The 19,073-nt window shown below is 39.2% G+C and overlaps 2 protein-coding genes and 1 long non-coding RNA gene across 3 annotated transcripts; all 3 read left to right on the top strand.

Annotated features, from left to right (window-relative positions):
- The first annotated feature begins 449 nt into the window (after positions 1-449).
- Positions 450-6,791, top strand: LOC144647968 (uncharacterized). Its single transcript, XM_078507632.1, has 3 exons — positions 450-487; positions 6,394-6,667; positions 6,754-6,791. The coding sequence occupies exons 1-3, from the start codon at positions 473-475 to the stop codon at positions 6,789-6,791; spliced, it is 327 nt and encodes a 108-aa protein (XP_078363758.1). The 5' UTR covers positions 450-472.
- Positions 1,649-2,121, top strand: LOC144648834 (uncharacterized). The gene is made up of 2 exons (XR_013569780.1): positions 1,649-1,787; positions 1,877-2,121. It is a non-coding gene; the product is annotated as an uncharacterized LOC144648834 (long non-coding RNA).
- A 468-nt stretch (positions 6,792-7,259) lies between the features above and the next one.
- Positions 7,260-9,676, top strand: LOC144650544 (uncharacterized). Its single transcript, XM_078510240.1, has 2 exons — positions 7,260-7,975; positions 8,537-9,676. Exons 1-2 carry the CDS (start codon positions 7,272-7,274, stop codon positions 9,003-9,005), a joined length of 1,173 nt encoding a protein of 390 aa, XP_078366366.1. The 5' UTR covers positions 7,260-7,271; the 3' UTR covers positions 9,006-9,676.
- Positions 9,677-19,073: the final 9,397 nt, after the last annotated feature.

The following is a 19,073-nucleotide window of genomic DNA, read 5'->3' as shown; positions in this document are numbered from 1 at the left end:
CTTGGGAATTCATGAATTATTAATGAGTTTGAGAAGCATTTGTCTTCGGTTATCCCAAATTTAACTCCTTCATTAGCCTGCGTGGCCGGCGTTCAAAGGGGAAGGAGAAGGGGAGTTCGAGCGCGAAGCGCGAGGTGCGAGGAGAGAGCGTGAAGACTCCTCCATGCTTTGTAAATAGCCAACTGGTCAGCTTCTTGCCAGCTGGGATCTTATTACAGACGCTTTGGTATCTATAGCCATTAAACAGTTTACTACATTGATAAAGCTTTTACATTTTGGAGTTATTATCTCTATAAAATCTCCCAATATGAACTACTTTTGTTACGGTTTACTTTGCCCACTAAGTTACATTTGACATATTATTGTCTCTTTAGGGAAGCATCAGTTAGAGGCCAAGCCAGTACGGTAAAAGGTATTTGCTTTCCGGAATCCAAGAGTTGCTGCTCAGTTTGGTTTTATTACTTCTCAAAGAATGGCAACTGAAGAGGTACAGTCTTGGTTATAAAAAAACAATTTTTAGGAGTCGAAACCTTAAGAGGCTGTATCTGTAATAGTGGTCTGCCCGATCTGGCTTGTTAAATAGATTTCGCTCTTTTCTAGTGTGTTGCAAGACTTTCATGTACTTATACTAAAAACACAATTCACTTGACTGGATCATTAATTTTTTTCGAGTTTTTAAGGATTTTCGGTTCACCCGAACGAGCACTTGTAACGACCACTGTCAAGGCTTAAATTTACCACAACTTTGAAAATTAATTAAAAAATAACTAACAACTTCTGTACCAAACGAACACTACAGCCTGTTAAATTATGTCTTTTTAATTTATCACACCAACTTTCACGAACATTGAGCTCGAATCAAGCTAGCAGCAAAACATTAACGACACCCCTATCACACACCTTGATGAAACACTTGAAAACGGCTCAGATTCAAACTTTATTTTTGAAAAAGTGAGGCGGTCTACTTCAATCAAACCAACGCAGCCGAAAAGTAGATGTAATAGAAAATGTTCCTATCGAAAAAAACCTTTTGGTATCGTCTTAATGAAATATTTACAGCTGTGTAAACTTGCCCAATTTCGAAGATCTTCATGTTTGCAGCCATTTTGAGGGACTGGTCAGGACGAGGAGTTTCATCAACTGGCCTCGCAGACATACCTAACACCATCAGAAATAAACAAAGATTAGATATAAATGCATTGCAGTTCAACTGAAAGAGAATATATAAATCGTGTTTAAAAATGGAAGCTCGACTTACATTTCAACGATTTCTACGGGCGTAAGGTCATTCTTGTTCGAATTTCGCTTGATGATTCCACAACAAATAACAATATTTGACACGCAGACTTTGACTGAATGTAGCGTTTGAATCAGTTAAAGGTAGTAACCTCGTGCTTTCCCTTCTCTACCGGCGTACAGCGAAGTTGTTTTCACGACAAAACAGCAAGCATCAGGTAAAGAAGACCAAACTGACATGTTTATCGATTGGTCGGTTATATACTTCATGTATGGAGTACCGTTGTGTACCGTATGTGTACCGTATAGTGCCTCATACATGAAGTAGTGACCGACAGGCCGTTTCTTCAGCTGTTTCTTCGACGTTCAACGTTTTGCGATGGAAAATCTTTGCTGTTCGCCAGTAAGGAAGGAAAAGCACAAAGTTACTGCCTTGAGCTGATTCATAGGTTACATTAAGTCGAAGTTTGTATGTCAAATATTGTTATTTCTATTGGAATCATCGAGCGAAATTCCAATGTTCCAATAGTAACAACCGTACGTCCGTAACAGTCAAAATGTAAGTCGAGCTTCCATTTTTAAACACGATTTAATCTCTTTCAGTTGAACTGCACTGCATTTATATCTAATCTTTGTTTAGTTCTGATGGTGTGAGGTATGTCTGCGAGGCCAGTTGATGAAACTCCTCGTCCTGACCAGTCCCTCAAAGTGGCTGCAAACATGAAGATCTTCGAAATTGGGCAAGTTTACACAGCTGTAAATATTTCATTAAGACGATACCAAAAGGTTTTTTTCGATAGGAACATTTTCTATTACATCTACTTTTCGGCTGCGTTGGTTTGATTGAAGTAGACCGCCTCACTTTTTCAAAAATAAAGTTTGAATCTGAGCCGTTTTCAAGTGTTTCATCAAGGTGTGTGATAGGGGTGTCATTAATGTTTTGCTGCTAGCTTGATTCGAGCTCAATGTTCGTGAAAGTTGGTGTGAAATTAAAAAGACATAATTTAACAGGCTGTAGTGTTTGTCTGGTACAGAAGTTGTTAGTTCTTTTTTAATTAATTTTCAAAGTTGTGGTAAATTAAAGCCTTGACAGTGGTCGTCACAAGTGCTCGTTCGGGTGAACCGAAAATCCTTAAAAACTCGAAAAAAATTAATGATCCAGTCAAGTGAATTGTGTTTTTAGTATAAGTACATGAAAGTCTTGCAACACACTAGAAAAGAGCGAAATCTATTTAACAAGCCAGATCGGGCAGACCACTATTACAGATACAGCCTCTTAAGTTCTTCGCTATACAATAAATGGCAAGGCAGCTGTAGAATGTTGCTCATAATTGGTTTAGTATGCTTAGTATAACTTTGAAAAAAATTTAACAAATAAACAATTTTAAATCACCCAGATATCAGATTCGTTGCCATGGCAACGATAAAAGTGGTCAAACTTACCTTAGTTTTGACCGTTTGAGGCTTACAACTGAAAGAAAAAAACAAACAAAAAAATAATGTACATACGATTCGATCTACCAAAAGTGTATTAAAAAATAACGTAGCTCAGAAACCCGCCTACATTTTTTTAAATGCAAAAATGTTGCTTTGTCAGTTAGACAAGAATTTATCATAAACAAAAACTTCCACCGAGCAGTATTTGAGTTATAAGCCTCAAAAAGTTGAAAAAAGGAGGTTTTGCCTCTTTTAACGTTGTCATGGCAACAAATTTTGACGTTCCAATGACCTCGATTTGTTCATTGGTAAAGCCTCTATAAATCTAGAACACCGAACGACGAGTAAGTCTAAATCATTACGAGCCACCTTTCAATTCCTTTTGTAGTTAAAAGTGCTTGCGTTTATTCAGTCTGTTCGGAATACAGGGAATGTCTTCGTAAATGTCGACCTAAAGAGGTTTTCATATAGTTTGTAGTAGCAAGAAAATAAGAAAATTAGGACAGTATAAAGGGTATTTTCGTGATTTGTCAATGACCTATTTTTCGCTTGAAATATGAAATGGCTAGCTTTTTTCTCTAGGATCGTGATTTCGCTATTAGTCGTGAAACGTTATTTTCCAAAACAATTTTCCGTAAACATTTGATCAGAAGAGATTTTGTAAAGCATAAAGCATATACATGCGAATATAATAGAAAAAAGTCGACGTTTCGGCATCATTTTGATGCCATTATCAAGACTGAGATCAAATTAAATATGTTATGTCAATTAAAGAGCTAAAGAGTTTCTTAATTTGCATAAAGCAAAAAATTCTTAGGTGAAACCTTTTGCACGCACAGAGTCCGTTTGCCCGTTTAGTATTGGTTTAAGTTTGCGAATAAAAAGCATCTCTTTGATTAGGCAGTCCATTTTGTTCTTACACTTTGAAAGCACGTTGAATTGATTTAATAGAGACGCAGGCATTGGAACATTGTGATCGTCCACGTAGTGCTTGTAAATGGACGACGATTTCTGTTTATGTCCGTCAACACGTTGGTGCAAGTGGCCCCGAGTGTAACCAACATAGCCCCCATCGCACAGGCCACATTGAAATTTATAAACTAAACATTGTTGGTTAACAATGGCTGGCTTGATTTCTTGCACTTTGAGGTCTTCATGTAGTTTCCGGCTGACAAAAACTGGTTGGATTACGGTCTTGGTCTTTAAGCTTAGGTTGTTAAAACGCTGTTTAACAATGTTCGCTGAGTCTTGGTCTTAAAAGGGGGGAATGACTCGAACCTGCTCGTTTTCTCGTGTTGCAGGGGGTGTGCTGCTGGTCAGATACTTTGGAATCAACAAAACGCTTCACAGCTGAGTTGAATAAGAATAATTCCTCTCTGCCCTTTGTTGGTGTTGATCTAATAAACGTAGCGCGTGGAATCGAGACCAGAGTTTATGTTAAGCCGACAAACACGGGGCTCCTTCTTCATTACCAAAGCCATGTTGATAGTCGATACAAGCACTGTCTAATCACCACTATGCTAGATCGAGTTTACAGGCTGTCGTCCTATTTTCCACAGAAATGTGATCGGTTGAGGGATATGTTCTCAAAACTTAAATACCCTCGGCACTTATTCAACTCAGCTGTGAAGCGTTTCGTTGATGCCAAAGTATCTGTTGTTGTATATCTTGGTTACACTCGGGGCCACTTGCACCAACGTGTTGACGGACATAAACAGAAATCGTCGTCCATTTACAAGCACTACGTGGACGATCACAATGTTCCAATGCCTGCGTCTCTATTAAATCAATTCAACGTGCTTTCAAAGTGTAAGAACAAAATGAACTGCCTAATCAAAAAGATGCTTTTTATTCGCAAACTTAAACCAATACTAAACGCGCAAACGGACTCCGTGCGTGCAAAAGTTTCCACCTAAGAATTTTTTGCTTTATGCAAATTAAGAAACTCTTTAGCTCTTTAATTGACATTGCACATTTAATTTGATCTCAGTCTTGATAATGGCATCAATATGATGCCGAAACGTCGACTTTTTTCTATTATAATTTTCCGTAAAATGATAAATAAATGATTAACTCGTCGTGAACCGTGATTTTGATAATGTCCTACTTATTTTCGTCATCCAACGTACGTAATAAACAATGTTTCGTGAATGTGGCAGGCCAATCTTCGATCCCTTTGAATTAATCTTTGCCTAGTCTTTAGTGGGACGGCTTTTCTTTTTGTTGCGCGCATAACAGGGAGCGGACAGATGGTGAAGATGTAATACAAGGCATTAACTTGTACGTAATGTTTTGAAATCTGACAAGTTTAGGGAGATCGTGTAAAAGATGTGCCTTTTCTTGTGAAATGCCTATTTCATTTTTCCTAAATTGTACGAAGACCATTTAATTGTCTGTTAACGGTGATTCAGAACCCCCTTTACCGTCCTCATTTCTAGTATGCATCATCGAAAATCCAAAGAGTACTTGTTTCTAGCCTGCTAAGTAGGGGCAAAAATATCTCCTTCTAGTTCTACGCATCATTCTTGGTATAGAAATCATCGATTCGACAGTGCCCATAGTCAGACTTATTTTTTCGATTGGCTGACTAAGTTTACTTTATGTTTGCCCTATGATTATTTCCATTAGGGCGACATGATATATACTTTCTAGTTAACAATTAGACTACGAGCCCGGGCTTTCTATGAGCAAATAGTCAACGAGGCGCAGCCGAGTTGACTATCACTCATAGAAAACGAGGGCGAGTAGTCTAATTGTTTTAGTAGAAACTCTAAAGGATTGCAGTCCAAAACCTACAATATTGTGCACTTTGAAGACAAAAATCAAGAAAATTAACCGCTTAAAGAGCAATGGCGCGAGCGACTGTTTTCTATCGGCGAATAGAAAACAGTGGGAGAACCAATCAGATTTGCGGATTTCCAATAGAACACAGCCTGAGTTTCTACTTAACAATTAGACGGCAAGCTCGAGTTTTCTACCGGCTGATAGTTGGCGAGGGGCGAAGCCCCGAGCCAACTATCAAAAGCCGGTAGAAACCGAGAGCGAGCCGTCTAATTGTGTTAGCATAACCCACTGACCGATCTATTAAACTCAGAATATCGCTAGAATTGATTTATTGAAGGTTTTGATTGATAAAATTCAGAGAAGACTATGCGCGCGCTCCGAGAGCCTTCTACGGATCGATAGTAGGCACCTGTGTAGCCAATCAGATTGCGCGACTACCAATAGTAGGTCAGTGTGGTTATGCTAATAATTATTATTAGACACTTAACCACCGGTATTATTCAAATATACTTCAAACTGCATTTCCTTTCAAAGAGTGCCTAACGATCATAAATAAAGTAACACGTAAAATTGTAAAGCTGCCTATTTGTTGTACTTCTACATTCGTTTATTCCGTTTTTTAAACATGTTTTTTGAAACCGAGAATTCGTTTCAGCAGAAGAATTTAAGTAACTCAAAAGAAAAAACAACAACAACAAGCTTCTTAGCTCATCAAGCACGTCCCTCGAATCTGGTCATTTTTTCCAACATAAGTGCATTCTAGCAAACACTATACTTCCTGGCGACATGTTTCTCTTCCTATCCGTGATCAACATTTTGACAAAACTAATACTAACGTGTAAAACTGCGTTGTTGAGCGTGCTTCGATTCCAGATTAGTTCCCCTTGAACATTGAGACATAATTTAAAGAGCTTTCGTTCCGTTTGTCTCAAATAGAAACCGTTGGAAAAGATGGAGCACATGAAGGAGGTGAGGGAGGCAGATTTATTCACTGGAAGCGAGCACGCACATATTGGAGAAGAAATTGACTTAAATAATCTGTCGTTGGAAAAGAAGAAGCCCATGAGAGCAGCATATTTCACTGGCCGGGAGCATGCACATGTTGGAAAAGGAATCGACTTAAACCGTTACTTTACTGGAGGTGAACGCAAAGAAACTGGAAAAGGAATCAACTTCAATAATTCTTCTGTCAAGATTAACTTCGCTGCAGGTACATATATTCATACATTCGAACATATATATGGGGAATTTTAGAAGGTTACATTTTAAAGGTTAGATTCTCTGAATTTGTTTTAGTGTCACCAATCAGTGCCGATTTAAACGCTGGAATGTAATCGACACTTTAACAAAGGTTCTTACTAACTCACCTACTTACTTACTCGCTCACTCACTCACTCACTCACTCACTCACTCACACACTCACCCACTCACCCACTCACTCACTCACTCACTCACTCACTCACTCACACACTCACTCACTCACTCACTCACTCACTCACTCACGCACTTGCTTGCTTGCTTGCTTGCTTGCTTGCTTGCTTGCTTGCTTGCTTGCTTGCTTGCTTGCTTGCTTACTTACTTACTTACTTACTTACTTACTAGATAAATTCACTGCACTTGAATTTGCTGGCGGTGTCCGCCTATTTGCTGGCGGTGAACACGCCCGCGCTGGACAAGGGGTAGACTTAAACGATTTTCTTGGCAAGAAGAAGGACGAGGTGGACGGACAGGCAAAGTTTCATGCAGGTGAACACGCACGCGCTGGTCAGGGCACTGACTTGAATAATTACTTGTCTGTCAAGGAGAAGGACAAGATGCACGCGCTGGTGGGGTCTGCTGCACTGGCTACAGGTGAACACCCACGCACTGGACAAGGAATCGAAAAAATATCTGGCATGGGTGAGGACAAAATAGACGGACAGGCGCACATTGCAAAAACAGCCAACTTAAACCAAGATGAACAGAGAAAGCTGAAGCTTCCAAATGGTGTGGAGATTAATTTCGAACACATTATAGCACTCGCTGGTGACCACTATGGTATACCGGAACACCCAGTCATCGATCCTTCAAACTTCAGAACGGACGAGGTAGACTCTGGTCTAGACTCTGGTCGTCGCAAGCGCTTCTTAGATGCATACAACACTCTGGCACGCACACCAAAGGATAAAATGCAGAAGGAGTTGGAAAAGCTGTTAGCCGCGTTAGAAAAAGAAATCCAAACTGGTGAAAGCGTCAGCAACAAAGAATGGGACGAAATTACTGGAGGATATTGGGTTGGTCCAGTTCCGTTTAAGTTTGGGCGGATGATGAAGTTAGCTCAGAACAATCACGACCATTTCCAGCCTTACGCCAGAGAAGCGTATCTGACTGGTCATCAGTTAGCTATGGACAAAGCAAGAGAAGCGAGTAAAAATCGCGGGAATGAGGGCAAGCGTCTAGATCTCCTTCACGAAGCGCTTTCGCTAGAAGCATTTGCATTGCATTTTCTCACAGACAGCTTTGCCAGTGGACACATACGGTAAATATTACTTAGGTTGCATTATGTTTGGTATTACTTTTTTTAGTTACTATGCTACATTGTTGACGATATATTTTTCTCTCGCGATCGGTAACTCTTTCACGTGAAAAACCTACTTTCTCCAGGTAAACCTTGTATTCCCCAAGGTAAAATGACCTATAGCTTCTTTGCTTTTAAGTTACATGTAGGTTTAAACTAATCTTAATAAAATTTTACTTCATTTTTTAATTTAAATGTTTCACCTGTTAAATCAGATTTGGTTGATTGATTGATTGATTGATTGATTGATTGATTGATTGATTGATTGATTGATTGATTGATTGATCGACTGATTGACTGACTGATTAATTGATTGATTGATTGATTGATTAATTGACTGACTGACTGACTGAAGACAGACAGACAGACAGAAGAAGAAGAAAAAGACTGACTGACTGACTGATTGATTGACTGACTGACTGACTGACTGACTGATTGACTAAATGCTTGCTTGATTGATTGATTGATTGATTGATTGATTGATTGATTGATTGATTGATTGATTGATTGATTGATTGACAGGGTGCCAAGAGTTGAGTTGGGAAAGGCAACATTTCTCGGGAGAGATGGCGACTTACTTTGCATGTACATGCACGATGAAGATGGCGATTACGGGCTACGTGTCACAAACGCAAGAGGTGACAAATGGATAGCGTATGGTGATGGAACGCTTCTGGAAGAAAAAAGCGAAGAAAACCTTAAGCTTGTGAAAGAGGCTGTCAAGACATCTGTCGATCAAGTGTATGAAGCTTACTGCCACCCAAATAAAACCCTTGACACAGCAGTGGTGACCAATCTTATCCCATTTGTGGACCCAGAAGAGAAAAACAACTACCCCCTTTTCCAAGTGAAGGACGGCAAACTGCACAGGAGGTCAAACATCAACAATCTTCAAGACCCCAAAACTGTCACCAATTGGTGGGGGCTGACTTCAGCAGTGATGCGTTTCGCAACTTACAAGCCAAAAAACCCAGCCATAGAGGCACCATAATCTGTGGATATCATAAGAACTGTGTGTTTTTCCATCAACTACGTTAATTAACAAATAGATTCGTTTTGGCCCAGCGTCCAATTGACCAAGTTTTTCAATATTTACGGTTTTGTCGGCCATTAAAACGAAGTCGTTAATTAATCAAAACTCAAGATAAGCCACGAGCCGTAAACGTACGCTAGGACAGTATGTAACATAATTTAAAACGTTTGACATCGGTAGTCCTCAATTTAAATTCTCATGCATCTAGTTAAAATTTGGTTCACTAAAGTAAAACGACAATCAACTCAGAATGCTTTTAAAAACCCAAATTTGGCTACTTTCCTTACTACAAGGAGTGAAAATGAGTATGATTTGTGCCGTTAGCTGCTTCTCGGCAAACAAATAGTTATAAACAGGTGGCATTGCTGCTGTCAAATATTTTTTTACAATAACAAGCCAAAAAATCTATCATCAAATCAAAGCTGCAACTAAGTACGAATAGCTCATTTAAAATTCGTATAAATTAATCAATAATTGCTTTCCAGAGAGCTATTTCCAGAGGAAAAATACGTCTCTGCTTTAAGAACCGGTCAACGTTTTATAGCATATTGCCTTGCATACCTTACGGAGCGAGTTTTTCTTAATTTATGCAAACATTAGAATGTTCGTGGTGACTAGTATATCAGAAAAGAAGGTGAATTAGGGCGGTGTGTTACCGGTGAAGACGACTTGAGCATCTTTTGCTTTCGGGTGTGTGTGTGTTCAAACTTCCAATTTGCGTGATTTTATACTAGACATCAAAACGTAGCAAATCCAGTTTAAAAAGAGGATTTAACATAGAGTGGGATCTCCATGGAACTAACTAACTACTAACAAAAGGCCAATCGAAGAAGTCAGTATCAAGCTCAATTCAAATTTTTAGCCCCTCCCAGAGTTTAATACTTTACCTAAAGGAATAATCAGTGAAAATGTGTGTTTAGAAGAGAATGCCGAATAAATCATTTAGAGTGTGCTTTGTGTTTATTTTTTTTATGTTGGGACATTTGTTACCATTCTTTACTAATTTCTGGTTGGTCGCTGGGTCACCACCTATCCTCCTCGTCCCTCGTGGCCGGCTGGGTAATGAGAGTTAAATCCTGAGAGAGTTTAAGCAGGCAAACCAGACTTTAGTGCATTACCTTTATGTACACATGCATAAAATCCAGCACTTTGATTACTACTTGTTTTTTTCTCTTCTGGCGACGATGAGAAGGGCTAGGATCGAAGAACTGGTCGCCTTTCGAATTATAATGATCTTACCGGGAAATGTGAATCATTTTCTTTTTTCTGGGGAAAGATGATGAGCTAGAAACAAACTAAATTCCACTAATGAAGGTCGTCACGTTTATTTTTAAAAAAGGGCTCAAGAGTTATAGCGTCTTCTATAAGTATGAGAGAGAAACCACAGGCAGACCACTCTATGTGTTCGTGGTTAATAATTGTTCACTTAAGACGAACAATAGAAATATGTTGAAATCTGTGAGAGTTGCGAATAAAGCTCTGAATAAAGCTCTGAAAATTACATTTATAAATGAACCCCTTTCGAAATTTACAACACGAGAGAGAAAGGCGCACGTGAAGTGCGTCAAACGATCAAGTTGAAACGTGACATGGGGGGTGGGCTAAAGCTTTTCTCTCACATTGTTAATTTCAATTATTATATATATTTAAAATAAAAAAAAGGTGTTTGAATATAGCTTATCATGCCACTTGCTAAACATTTACAGAACCAAACAAGTACTGTGTGGTTATAAACGGGCGCCAAAATCTACAATCTTGAGCTGAGAGCTGTAAAGTTTGCCTCCCCTTATATCTTTTATGACTCAACGGAAATTAGACTTCTATTACTATATTTGAAAACCAAAACGATGCCAAATTGATCATACTGTAGCAAATTATAAATTTCGCCTGATTGGAGCGGCCGCTCGGCTGGCCATGAGTACTTTGATGTTACCTAAGATCACCCGCGCCCGTAGACAGTGAGCACGAGGTCAAAAAAATGTATTTCGAAGAGATGTTGTTGTTATGTTATTAGCCTGCGTGGCCGGCGTTCAAAGGGGAAGGAGAAGGGGAGTTCGAGCGCGAAGCGCGAGGTGCGAGGAGAGAGCGCGAAGCGCGATCGGGGAAGGGGGGAAGGGGAACGCCTGCCCTGACGCTATTGTTTTTGTCGTTTTTTACGTCCAGATTCTGGACGCAAAAATATCGTGATTGGTCAGAATTTATAGAGTGTGAAAATTGATTGTTCTGATCAGTCATATATGTCATTCAATCGATTAATTTGATGGCTGTGGTCTGTTCTCAATTTTCATTCAATGCAGATGAATCCAATGACGAATGTTATGAGCGATTTCTCTGCGAAGCGGTTGATTCTTTGAACGAAATCGGCCGTTGTAGGATTTGGTATCAAACTACTGAATTTGCGAAGAAATTATAACAAGTTATAGCAGCCGGTAAGCGCTACACGCTGTGAATTATAAAGTTGTTTGGGTCACGGCCGGTTGCAACCCGACGCCATAAACTCGAACACCGGAAACGCTGCTTGATTGAAATAACCGTTCTCTCGGTCTCAGAACGGCAACTTTCGTAACAAATCCGCAGTTGAAGGGTGCAAGGAAGATACATCTGACCTGATCTACCATGAAAATATTTTGTTTGCCATATTTCTGACAAGAAGACGAGAAGAAAAGAAATTAGATAGGCAATCCGAACGGTGAACTGGGTTTTATTCCCCGCGAAAATCGGCACCAATCAGATTGGATAATTTTGTCAGCTAGACGTAAAACAGAGGGCAAGCAGATAACAAATACTTTCGGGGCGGTATAAAAAAAAAACAATAGCGTCAGGGAAGGCGTTCCCCTTCTCCCTTCTCCGATCGCGCTTCGCGCTCTCTCCTCGCACCTCACGCTGGAACTCCCCTTCTCCTTCCCCTTCGAACGCCGGCCACGCAGGCTATTATGTTATCGAAGGCGTTTATTGGTCTTACCACTGATTTCGTGAAAAACAACATAACAACAATATATGGAATGTTGAATTTAGATATTAGGCCTCGCGAAACCAGACACGAACTTCAGTTTTTAAAATTGCTTTTACAAATCATTGAGGGATAGTAAAATACCTTTATTGCTCATGGACTTTATAAATCAATAATTTTAATTTTTGAAAAAGTGTTTTGCCGCCATCATTAACACAGAGGGTGCTTACCATTTAGCCAAACAGTCCGGAAATTTCGGTTTGAAGTCAAATGGTAAGGTAATTTTCCGGAAATTCCATTCGGAAATTGTGGACTACCTCTAGAGGTACTCCACTTTTTCCGTTCGGAAAGGAACATCGGAAATTTGCTTACCATTTGAACAAATCTTCCGTTTCCGGGCCCTTTTTAACAACTCCGCGCGGTTTTAGTCGTGTTTACAATATACCAATTTAGAACGTGTATGTTCACCTCGACCATAGAAATGCCAACACTTTTTTAAGGGCCCATTACAGTATCTTTTGGGACCGTTGCTAGGGAAAATTCAATTGGCTGTAACTTGATATATCTTTGATTTTATTTTACCAAATTTAGACAATTGTTTTTAAGTGCAAGTGCAAGTCAGTTGATGACGTCATCGGTGCACGTCTAATGTCACGTGACCCAGAACACAAAACTGAGTTTTACACAAGAAACTTGCGGTCTCATTCATAGTTTGTAGTATTATGTCAATCCGTACGTTTATCTTTAAAAATGTAAGCATGCGTTTTTCGTTAGCAGAAAAACTTGAAAAGTAAGAAAAGAAAATGTGTTCTTTTGACAACGTTTTTAAACACAACTTTTATGTTGTTTTGATTTTCCGAAAACGCATGCTTACGTTTAAAGAAAAATAGGTCACCAAGGGTGACATGAGTCTAATGCTGTATGGCATAGTGATACAGATTGCGCGGTTTTCATAAGCCGGTTAAAAAATGGTTAGAGGTTTGTGTTCGGGAGTTTAAAATGCTTATAGCAAGCTAGGGGCATCGTGGATGATTATGGATGAAAACGAAACGGTCAAAATTGTTATATGCTTCACAAAATTGAAAGTATGAACAGGAGTTGATGTTACTTCTTCCGTATTGTCCGTATAAGCAGAAACGATTAAACATTTGGACAAGATTGCGTGACGATTTACAAAAAACATGCTCATTACAACAAGGGTTGAAGAACTTGACATCGTTTTCTTTCAGATTTTTCACCATTTTGATGATGACTCTTGAAACAGATTTTGCAATAAAAGCACTTGAAATAGTGACTGTTACTCCATTGTACTGTAAACACTGAGTGACAGATTTTCCGAAAAACGGTCGTAAATGCTCACGTCAATATAATGATGACCTTGTGAACGCTGGAAGGCAATTATTATCGAGCTACGATACACAAAAGCGAAGACTGTTTATCTTGATGTACAAATTTCGCGAATCATCACTTCCATATTACTGTAACCATTTTATGATTTTTCTAGCTGTAAGAGGAATTTGAGATCTCTGAGAGTCATAAAAGCATGAAATTCGATTTCAGTGTATGGCAAAGGCCGGGACAGTGTAATACTGCAAAGCGGCCAAACAAACGCATTTTGATTTAGTCACGTAACTTGATTTACATTTATCCATGTACATCTTTTATTTTTGAAGGTTTTTGTTTGCACTATGAAAGAAAAAATTGGTCAAAATTCGAATGACTTAAATACAAAATACGAGGTAAAGTTTTCTGTTTTAACAAAATAAACATTTGGTCGCATTGTGTAAATAAACGCGAATCGCCGTCGAAATATTTTTTCTCAAAGACGTCTTGCTTTTTAAGCAAGACGAAAACACAAGTGCTTAAGTGATCTTAAAACGAAGTTTTATTTCACAAAAAGCTTACAAATGCCTTAACTGGAAAATTATTTCGTCCTGTTCAAGTGTTGAATAATCGTGACTTGAAAAAGAACTTTTAATTATGCGTGGGAACACGTGTCGCTGATTGGCTGTTTTTAATTGAAACTAATCGTGCGTGTCCGTACGGAGTCCGTTCATTACAGCGAACGATTATCGATCCCGAACCATTCCCTTGGGATTGCTAACAGCCTTTTTCATTAGTTCGTATAGTGTGATCGTCCGGGTGAGAGTAGTTCTGAGAAGAACTGTTGTTGGTGACTGACGTTTCGACAACCTGAGCGGAAGTCATCTTCAGAGTAAAAGAGTCTAATGCGCATGCGCAAAGCGCACGCAAGCATTAGACTCAAAAATGTATTTTCTTTCGATTTACTGCAAAAAACAAAAGGTACGTTTTTTTCCTTCCGAGAAAAACACGCATTTCCGTCCGTACCGGAAGTGAAATTTTACGGTGACTGATTGGTTGAAATCATCGTAATTGACATTGCCGCACTAAGTTGGCTTTCCCCACGCTCACGTACGCTTCAAAAACTATAATTTTTCGACACGGCAAACTTTACTTCTTGCTTGTATTCGGACAGCTTTAACAACGTTTACTCTCGCTCAACTAACATGTAGAGGCTAAGACAAATGTAAACAAAACCGGTCGTAAGTATTAAAAAGAGTTTAGTGTGAGTTTTTTTATTTTCGGCTTGTAATTTGCGAATTAGCGTAAACGGCGTTATCATGTTTTGTCAAGCAGGCTACAATTCATAGTTCGCTTAAATAAATAGTTAACGTTTGTAAGCTGAAATGTTTTTATACAGGTGTTTTATATAGTCAAGTATTCGCAGTCTTGTACCTTACTGAATTTGTCCTGTGGTTAGGCTGCTGTACGAATCATTTCAGCAGTTTCTGCAAGCAATTTACGGCAGATTAATCGAGTTCATTCCTATATTTAATTCTGCGGTATTCAACTGCGTACAAAATATCTTACCTTCGTTTCGGGAACGAAATGAATCGCTGTTTTTTTTTTCTATGAGCTTCGTTTAGTTCTAGTGACAGTGCTTTAATTTTTGCCAGTAGCTTTCACAGATTTCTTCAGTGAGCTGAAGGGGAAACTGATGAAAATAAGGTAGCGCCGCACATTCGCATGTTTTCTAATGCATCGGCACTACTTTTAAAAATATTTCGGCGGTTTCGGATACTTGCTTTAGGCTTCGTATATGTTTTGCAATCATTTAGTATGACAAACTTTTTTTTTTATTTCCATTTACCCAGTTTGCTTTTACTGCAGAACAAATTTCCGTGATTTGAATGTGATTCTAACCGAAAGGGAACTAGACTCGCGTAAAATTTTGCCGCTAAGCTGAATCACGAATGCGAGAAAACCGGAAATAAAATTGCACTTGCGTGGCAACCGCGTAGCTTGGCAACGAGATACTGTAATGGGCCCTTAACAGGAGAAATAAGCTGCCTGCTTCTGGTATTCCACGTTGGAATTATTCATGTGTTCATTTTTTTTTTCGGAACAGGATCTAGCTCGAACGTGCTAAATGTCACTCGACTGCGAAATTTACTCGGTGCATAGGTGGGAACAGTTACATCAAAATAACCTTGTATTCTGTTTAAATCGCGTCTCATGGAACAGCTGACAGCAGTAAACAGCATCAGCCCATCTAATATCGACAGAAAACAACACTGAATTTCGTGCCAGATCGAGTGAGCGGGAAGGAACGCCTGGTAGAATAATAATTCGGAAAATCGCTTACCATTATGCAACGGTCACACCAACCGGATTTTTCTTACAAATGGTAAGCACCCAGAATCTCACAACATTTTCCCTATGTGAATCATACTGTTGTTTTGTTTTCAGTTTGTTTTTCAAACGAAATGTATCAGTTAAACGACGATTTATGTTTATTCCGCAAAAAGATAAGCCCTTTGTCTCCGAGGTAGTGAGCCGGATCGAAGTATGTTCTTCCTTCCTGTAGTGCGGTCAGTGTAATTGTCACTGCAAACAAGTCAAATTTGAAGTTTGTGCTTCCAACTGTTCCAATACTGTTTCTTACTGACTAACACAGGATAGCTAGACAAGTATAAGAGCGCTGAAAGAACGTCAACCCGTCATCTTTATTCCGCAACAAGCCGAATCCTTTGTTAGCGAGGTAATGAATTGGATCGAACTATGTTGTTTCTTCCTGGGTACAGCCAATGCACTTGTCATTTCAAACAAAGTTGAAAATAGTTTCCTATAGTGTTATTTTATGGTCTTAGTACTTATTGAAGCGGCTGTCGACGTAGTAACTAATAAGATTTCCCGTCGTAGATATATTTTATTTAAAAAGTAAAAGTGTAAGCAGTAAAAACAGCGCAAGCGAGGAATGTAGCTCCGGGCTTTTATGGTAATGCAGTCAGATTGAGATGTATTTAAGGTGACGTTACATTCCATACTCCGATAGTGCAGACAACGACGACAACGCAGACGAAGAAGAAGCGGCTAAACCAGACGAAGATCAGGGAAACCTGAAGACCTTAAATAGAAATCAAAACAAGGTAAAAGAAAACGTCGTTATATTGCTGCACAATGTAACAAAATAGGGCTTTTACAATTAAGTTTTCAAACTAAACTATCTGATTTTCACTCCTGCGTTTTATCCTGTTTGATTCGGCACCGCATGTCCTTTAGAAAACACTTTTCCTGTCGCCCTGTTATTTATGTTTTCTTACGACTTGAGAGTTTGTGTTCTTTTAAAGGGATAGGCGGTCAAAATTGTCTGTTTGGATTAGATCGATATAATCTTCAACCATCTCTGTCAGTGATTAATTACACACGTTGCAAATAATATAGAAAGACGTTATAGAGAAAGACCTCTTAAGCCATATACAGACGTATTGCAGTCTCAACAATCTGTTCTTTCAGTTGTTATAAAATATGAGACAGATTGGCGTTCGTCTTTTTTTTAAAATAACCAAAATATCATTTCTACGATAATTGCCTCGAGGCGCGCGTGTCAATACCCAATTCCCTCTATAGCGCGCGCCTGCAGGGAATCACGGTAGTTGTATTCATCAAACCATGCGCGAGACTTAACAACGATGCACATTGCTGAGACTCGCGCATGGTTTGATGAATACAACTACCATGATTCCCTGCAGACGCGCGCTATAGAGGGAATCGGGTATTAAGAAGGGTTATATATTCTTTTAGTATAATTTCAGAGGTGATTATAAGAATTAAAGCATTCGGATTGGTCGAGAAGCTCGGCTTATGAGGCTATATTCACCCCGTGCGAGGTGATTATAGCTTTGAAGGCTTGGCTACTTAGCCACGCCACCTTTTACATCCAGGCAAGTAAAAATGGCCGCTCTTGCTAAATGAAAATTTCTTTGATTTGAAAGAAACCAGTCCAAGTCCTGGATATTTTAAACATTAACTAGCTAACTACCAAGGCTTTTGGACCGAACATATTTTCAAGAGATGGTTCTTAAGGCATTAGAAATGATCGTAAACACGGCGGTTTTGGCGATCGATGAGGATCGATTGAGCGAACATTATTTAGTTCTCTTCTCACCGGAGCTACACCTTTTCGAAAGGATTCGCACATTCGCTTAGAAGTCATCAACAATCATACAAAGGTACCGGACATCTATCTTTCTCATAGTGTTTGTTTTGTTCCGTTTTATTGCTTTATAATTAACTAAATAAATTCTGATTGCAATCGATGAATTAAACTGGTTTACACCGTATGCAAGCGAGCACTTGTGTTTGCTGTTTTCTTGTTTGCTATCGTTATTTTGAAGTTCTTGATGATCACCTCTAAAAATTATACTAAAACAATTATTCACCTCAGGCTCCGTGATTATTGTTGAATAATCCCCTCGACTTCGTCTCGGGGATTATACACAATAATCACTTCGCCTTCGGCGAATAATTGTTAAATATATTGTGGCATTCGCATATTGTGGCACTCGCAGGTGATTATTATGGACTACCGAAACAGCCAGTAATTGCACCTGTTGAGGACAAGGACGAGGTAGACTCTGGTCGTCACAAGCGCTTCTTAGATGCATACAACACTCTGGCACGCGTACCCAAGGATGAAATACAGGACGAGTTGAACAAGCTTTTGGCCACGTTAGACAGAGAACGTAGTGGTGAGCAAGTTGACCCGCAAGAATGGGACGAAATCACCGGAGGGATTTGGATGAGAGGCGTTCCGATTCAACATGGACGGATGTTAAAATTAGCTGAGAATAACCACGACCATTTTCTCCCCTACTCCAAAGACGCGTATCTGACTGGTCATCAGTTAGCTATGGACAAAGCAAGAGAAGCGAGCAAATATGACGGATATGAGAGGAAGGTGCTTCTCCATGAGGCATATTCGTTAGATGCGTTTGCCTGCCATTTTCTCACTGACAGCTTCGCCAGTGGACACACACGGTGAGTCAAAAGTTCTGCTGTGGAGTATTAGTCTTTGCATGTTTACTTATTGTAGTCCAAGGGTAGTACAGCCCCGATTAAAAAAACTTTGTTCTTGTAAGCGAATAATGAGGACGAATATGACAAATCCTTGCCTGACTCGGCCAAACTCAATGCGCGGTCCAATTGTACGGATTTTTAAATTAAATTCAGTAAAAAGCTCTAGCGCAGTTGCCCGAGTATGCATGTGCCAGGACATATAGCAGTGATGGGTTACTGGTTAATGAAAATAAGGGTCTGGTCACACCCAACACCGCTTTGTAGTAATTTCATTCGCATGAAAAGGTAATATTCATGTTGTTATGATAGATAATTAAAGGTTAGGTTTAAAATTACTTTACTCAAAGCTGTTGCATTCACTGTTGCTTGAATCTCTAATCTATACAATTTAATCAGAGACTGAAACAAGGTTAACTCAAATTTAAAAAAAAGTAAATAAAGAAATTCAATAAGGTAAGTTGTGAAGTTGACATTTTCATACATGGTACATGGTACATGGATTAGAATAGCCATTATTTTCTGCCAAGTTCGGTCAAGTATTCTTAGTTTTGTTTGTTGTTTGCTTTCGCTCTGCCTCGTAGTTTATAATTGCTGCAGTAAGATGAAAGAGCAAGGCGTTTTTTCTTACACAGAACTCCAAGAATTGAGTTGAGAAAGAATGCAACTCCCGCCAAAGTTGGCGACTTACTGAGCAA

This window comes from Oculina patagonica, chromosome 4 (assembly GCF_052425735.1).
Source record: "Oculina patagonica isolate OP01 chromosome 4, crgOcupat, whole genome shotgun sequence".
NCBI lineage: Eukaryota > Metazoa > Cnidaria > Anthozoa > Scleractinia > Oculinidae > Oculina > Oculina patagonica.
This window is presented reverse-complemented; position numbering and strand designations above follow the sequence as displayed.

Bases quoted from the DNA above. Each gene is read 5' to 3' on its own strand.
- LOC144647968 (XM_078507632.1), top strand. The intron at 6,668-6,753 runs GTACATATATTC...AATTTGTTTTAG, and splicing joins CAAGATTAACTTCGCTGCAG to TGTCACCAATCAGTGCCGAT.
- LOC144650544 (XM_078510240.1), top strand. From the start codon at position 7,272: ATGCACGCGCTGGTGGGGTCTGCTGCACTGGCTACAGGTGAACACCCA. The intron at 7,976-8,536 runs GTAAATATTACT...ATTGATTGACAG, and splicing joins TTTGCCAGTGGACACATACG to GGTGCCAAGAGTTGAGTTGG.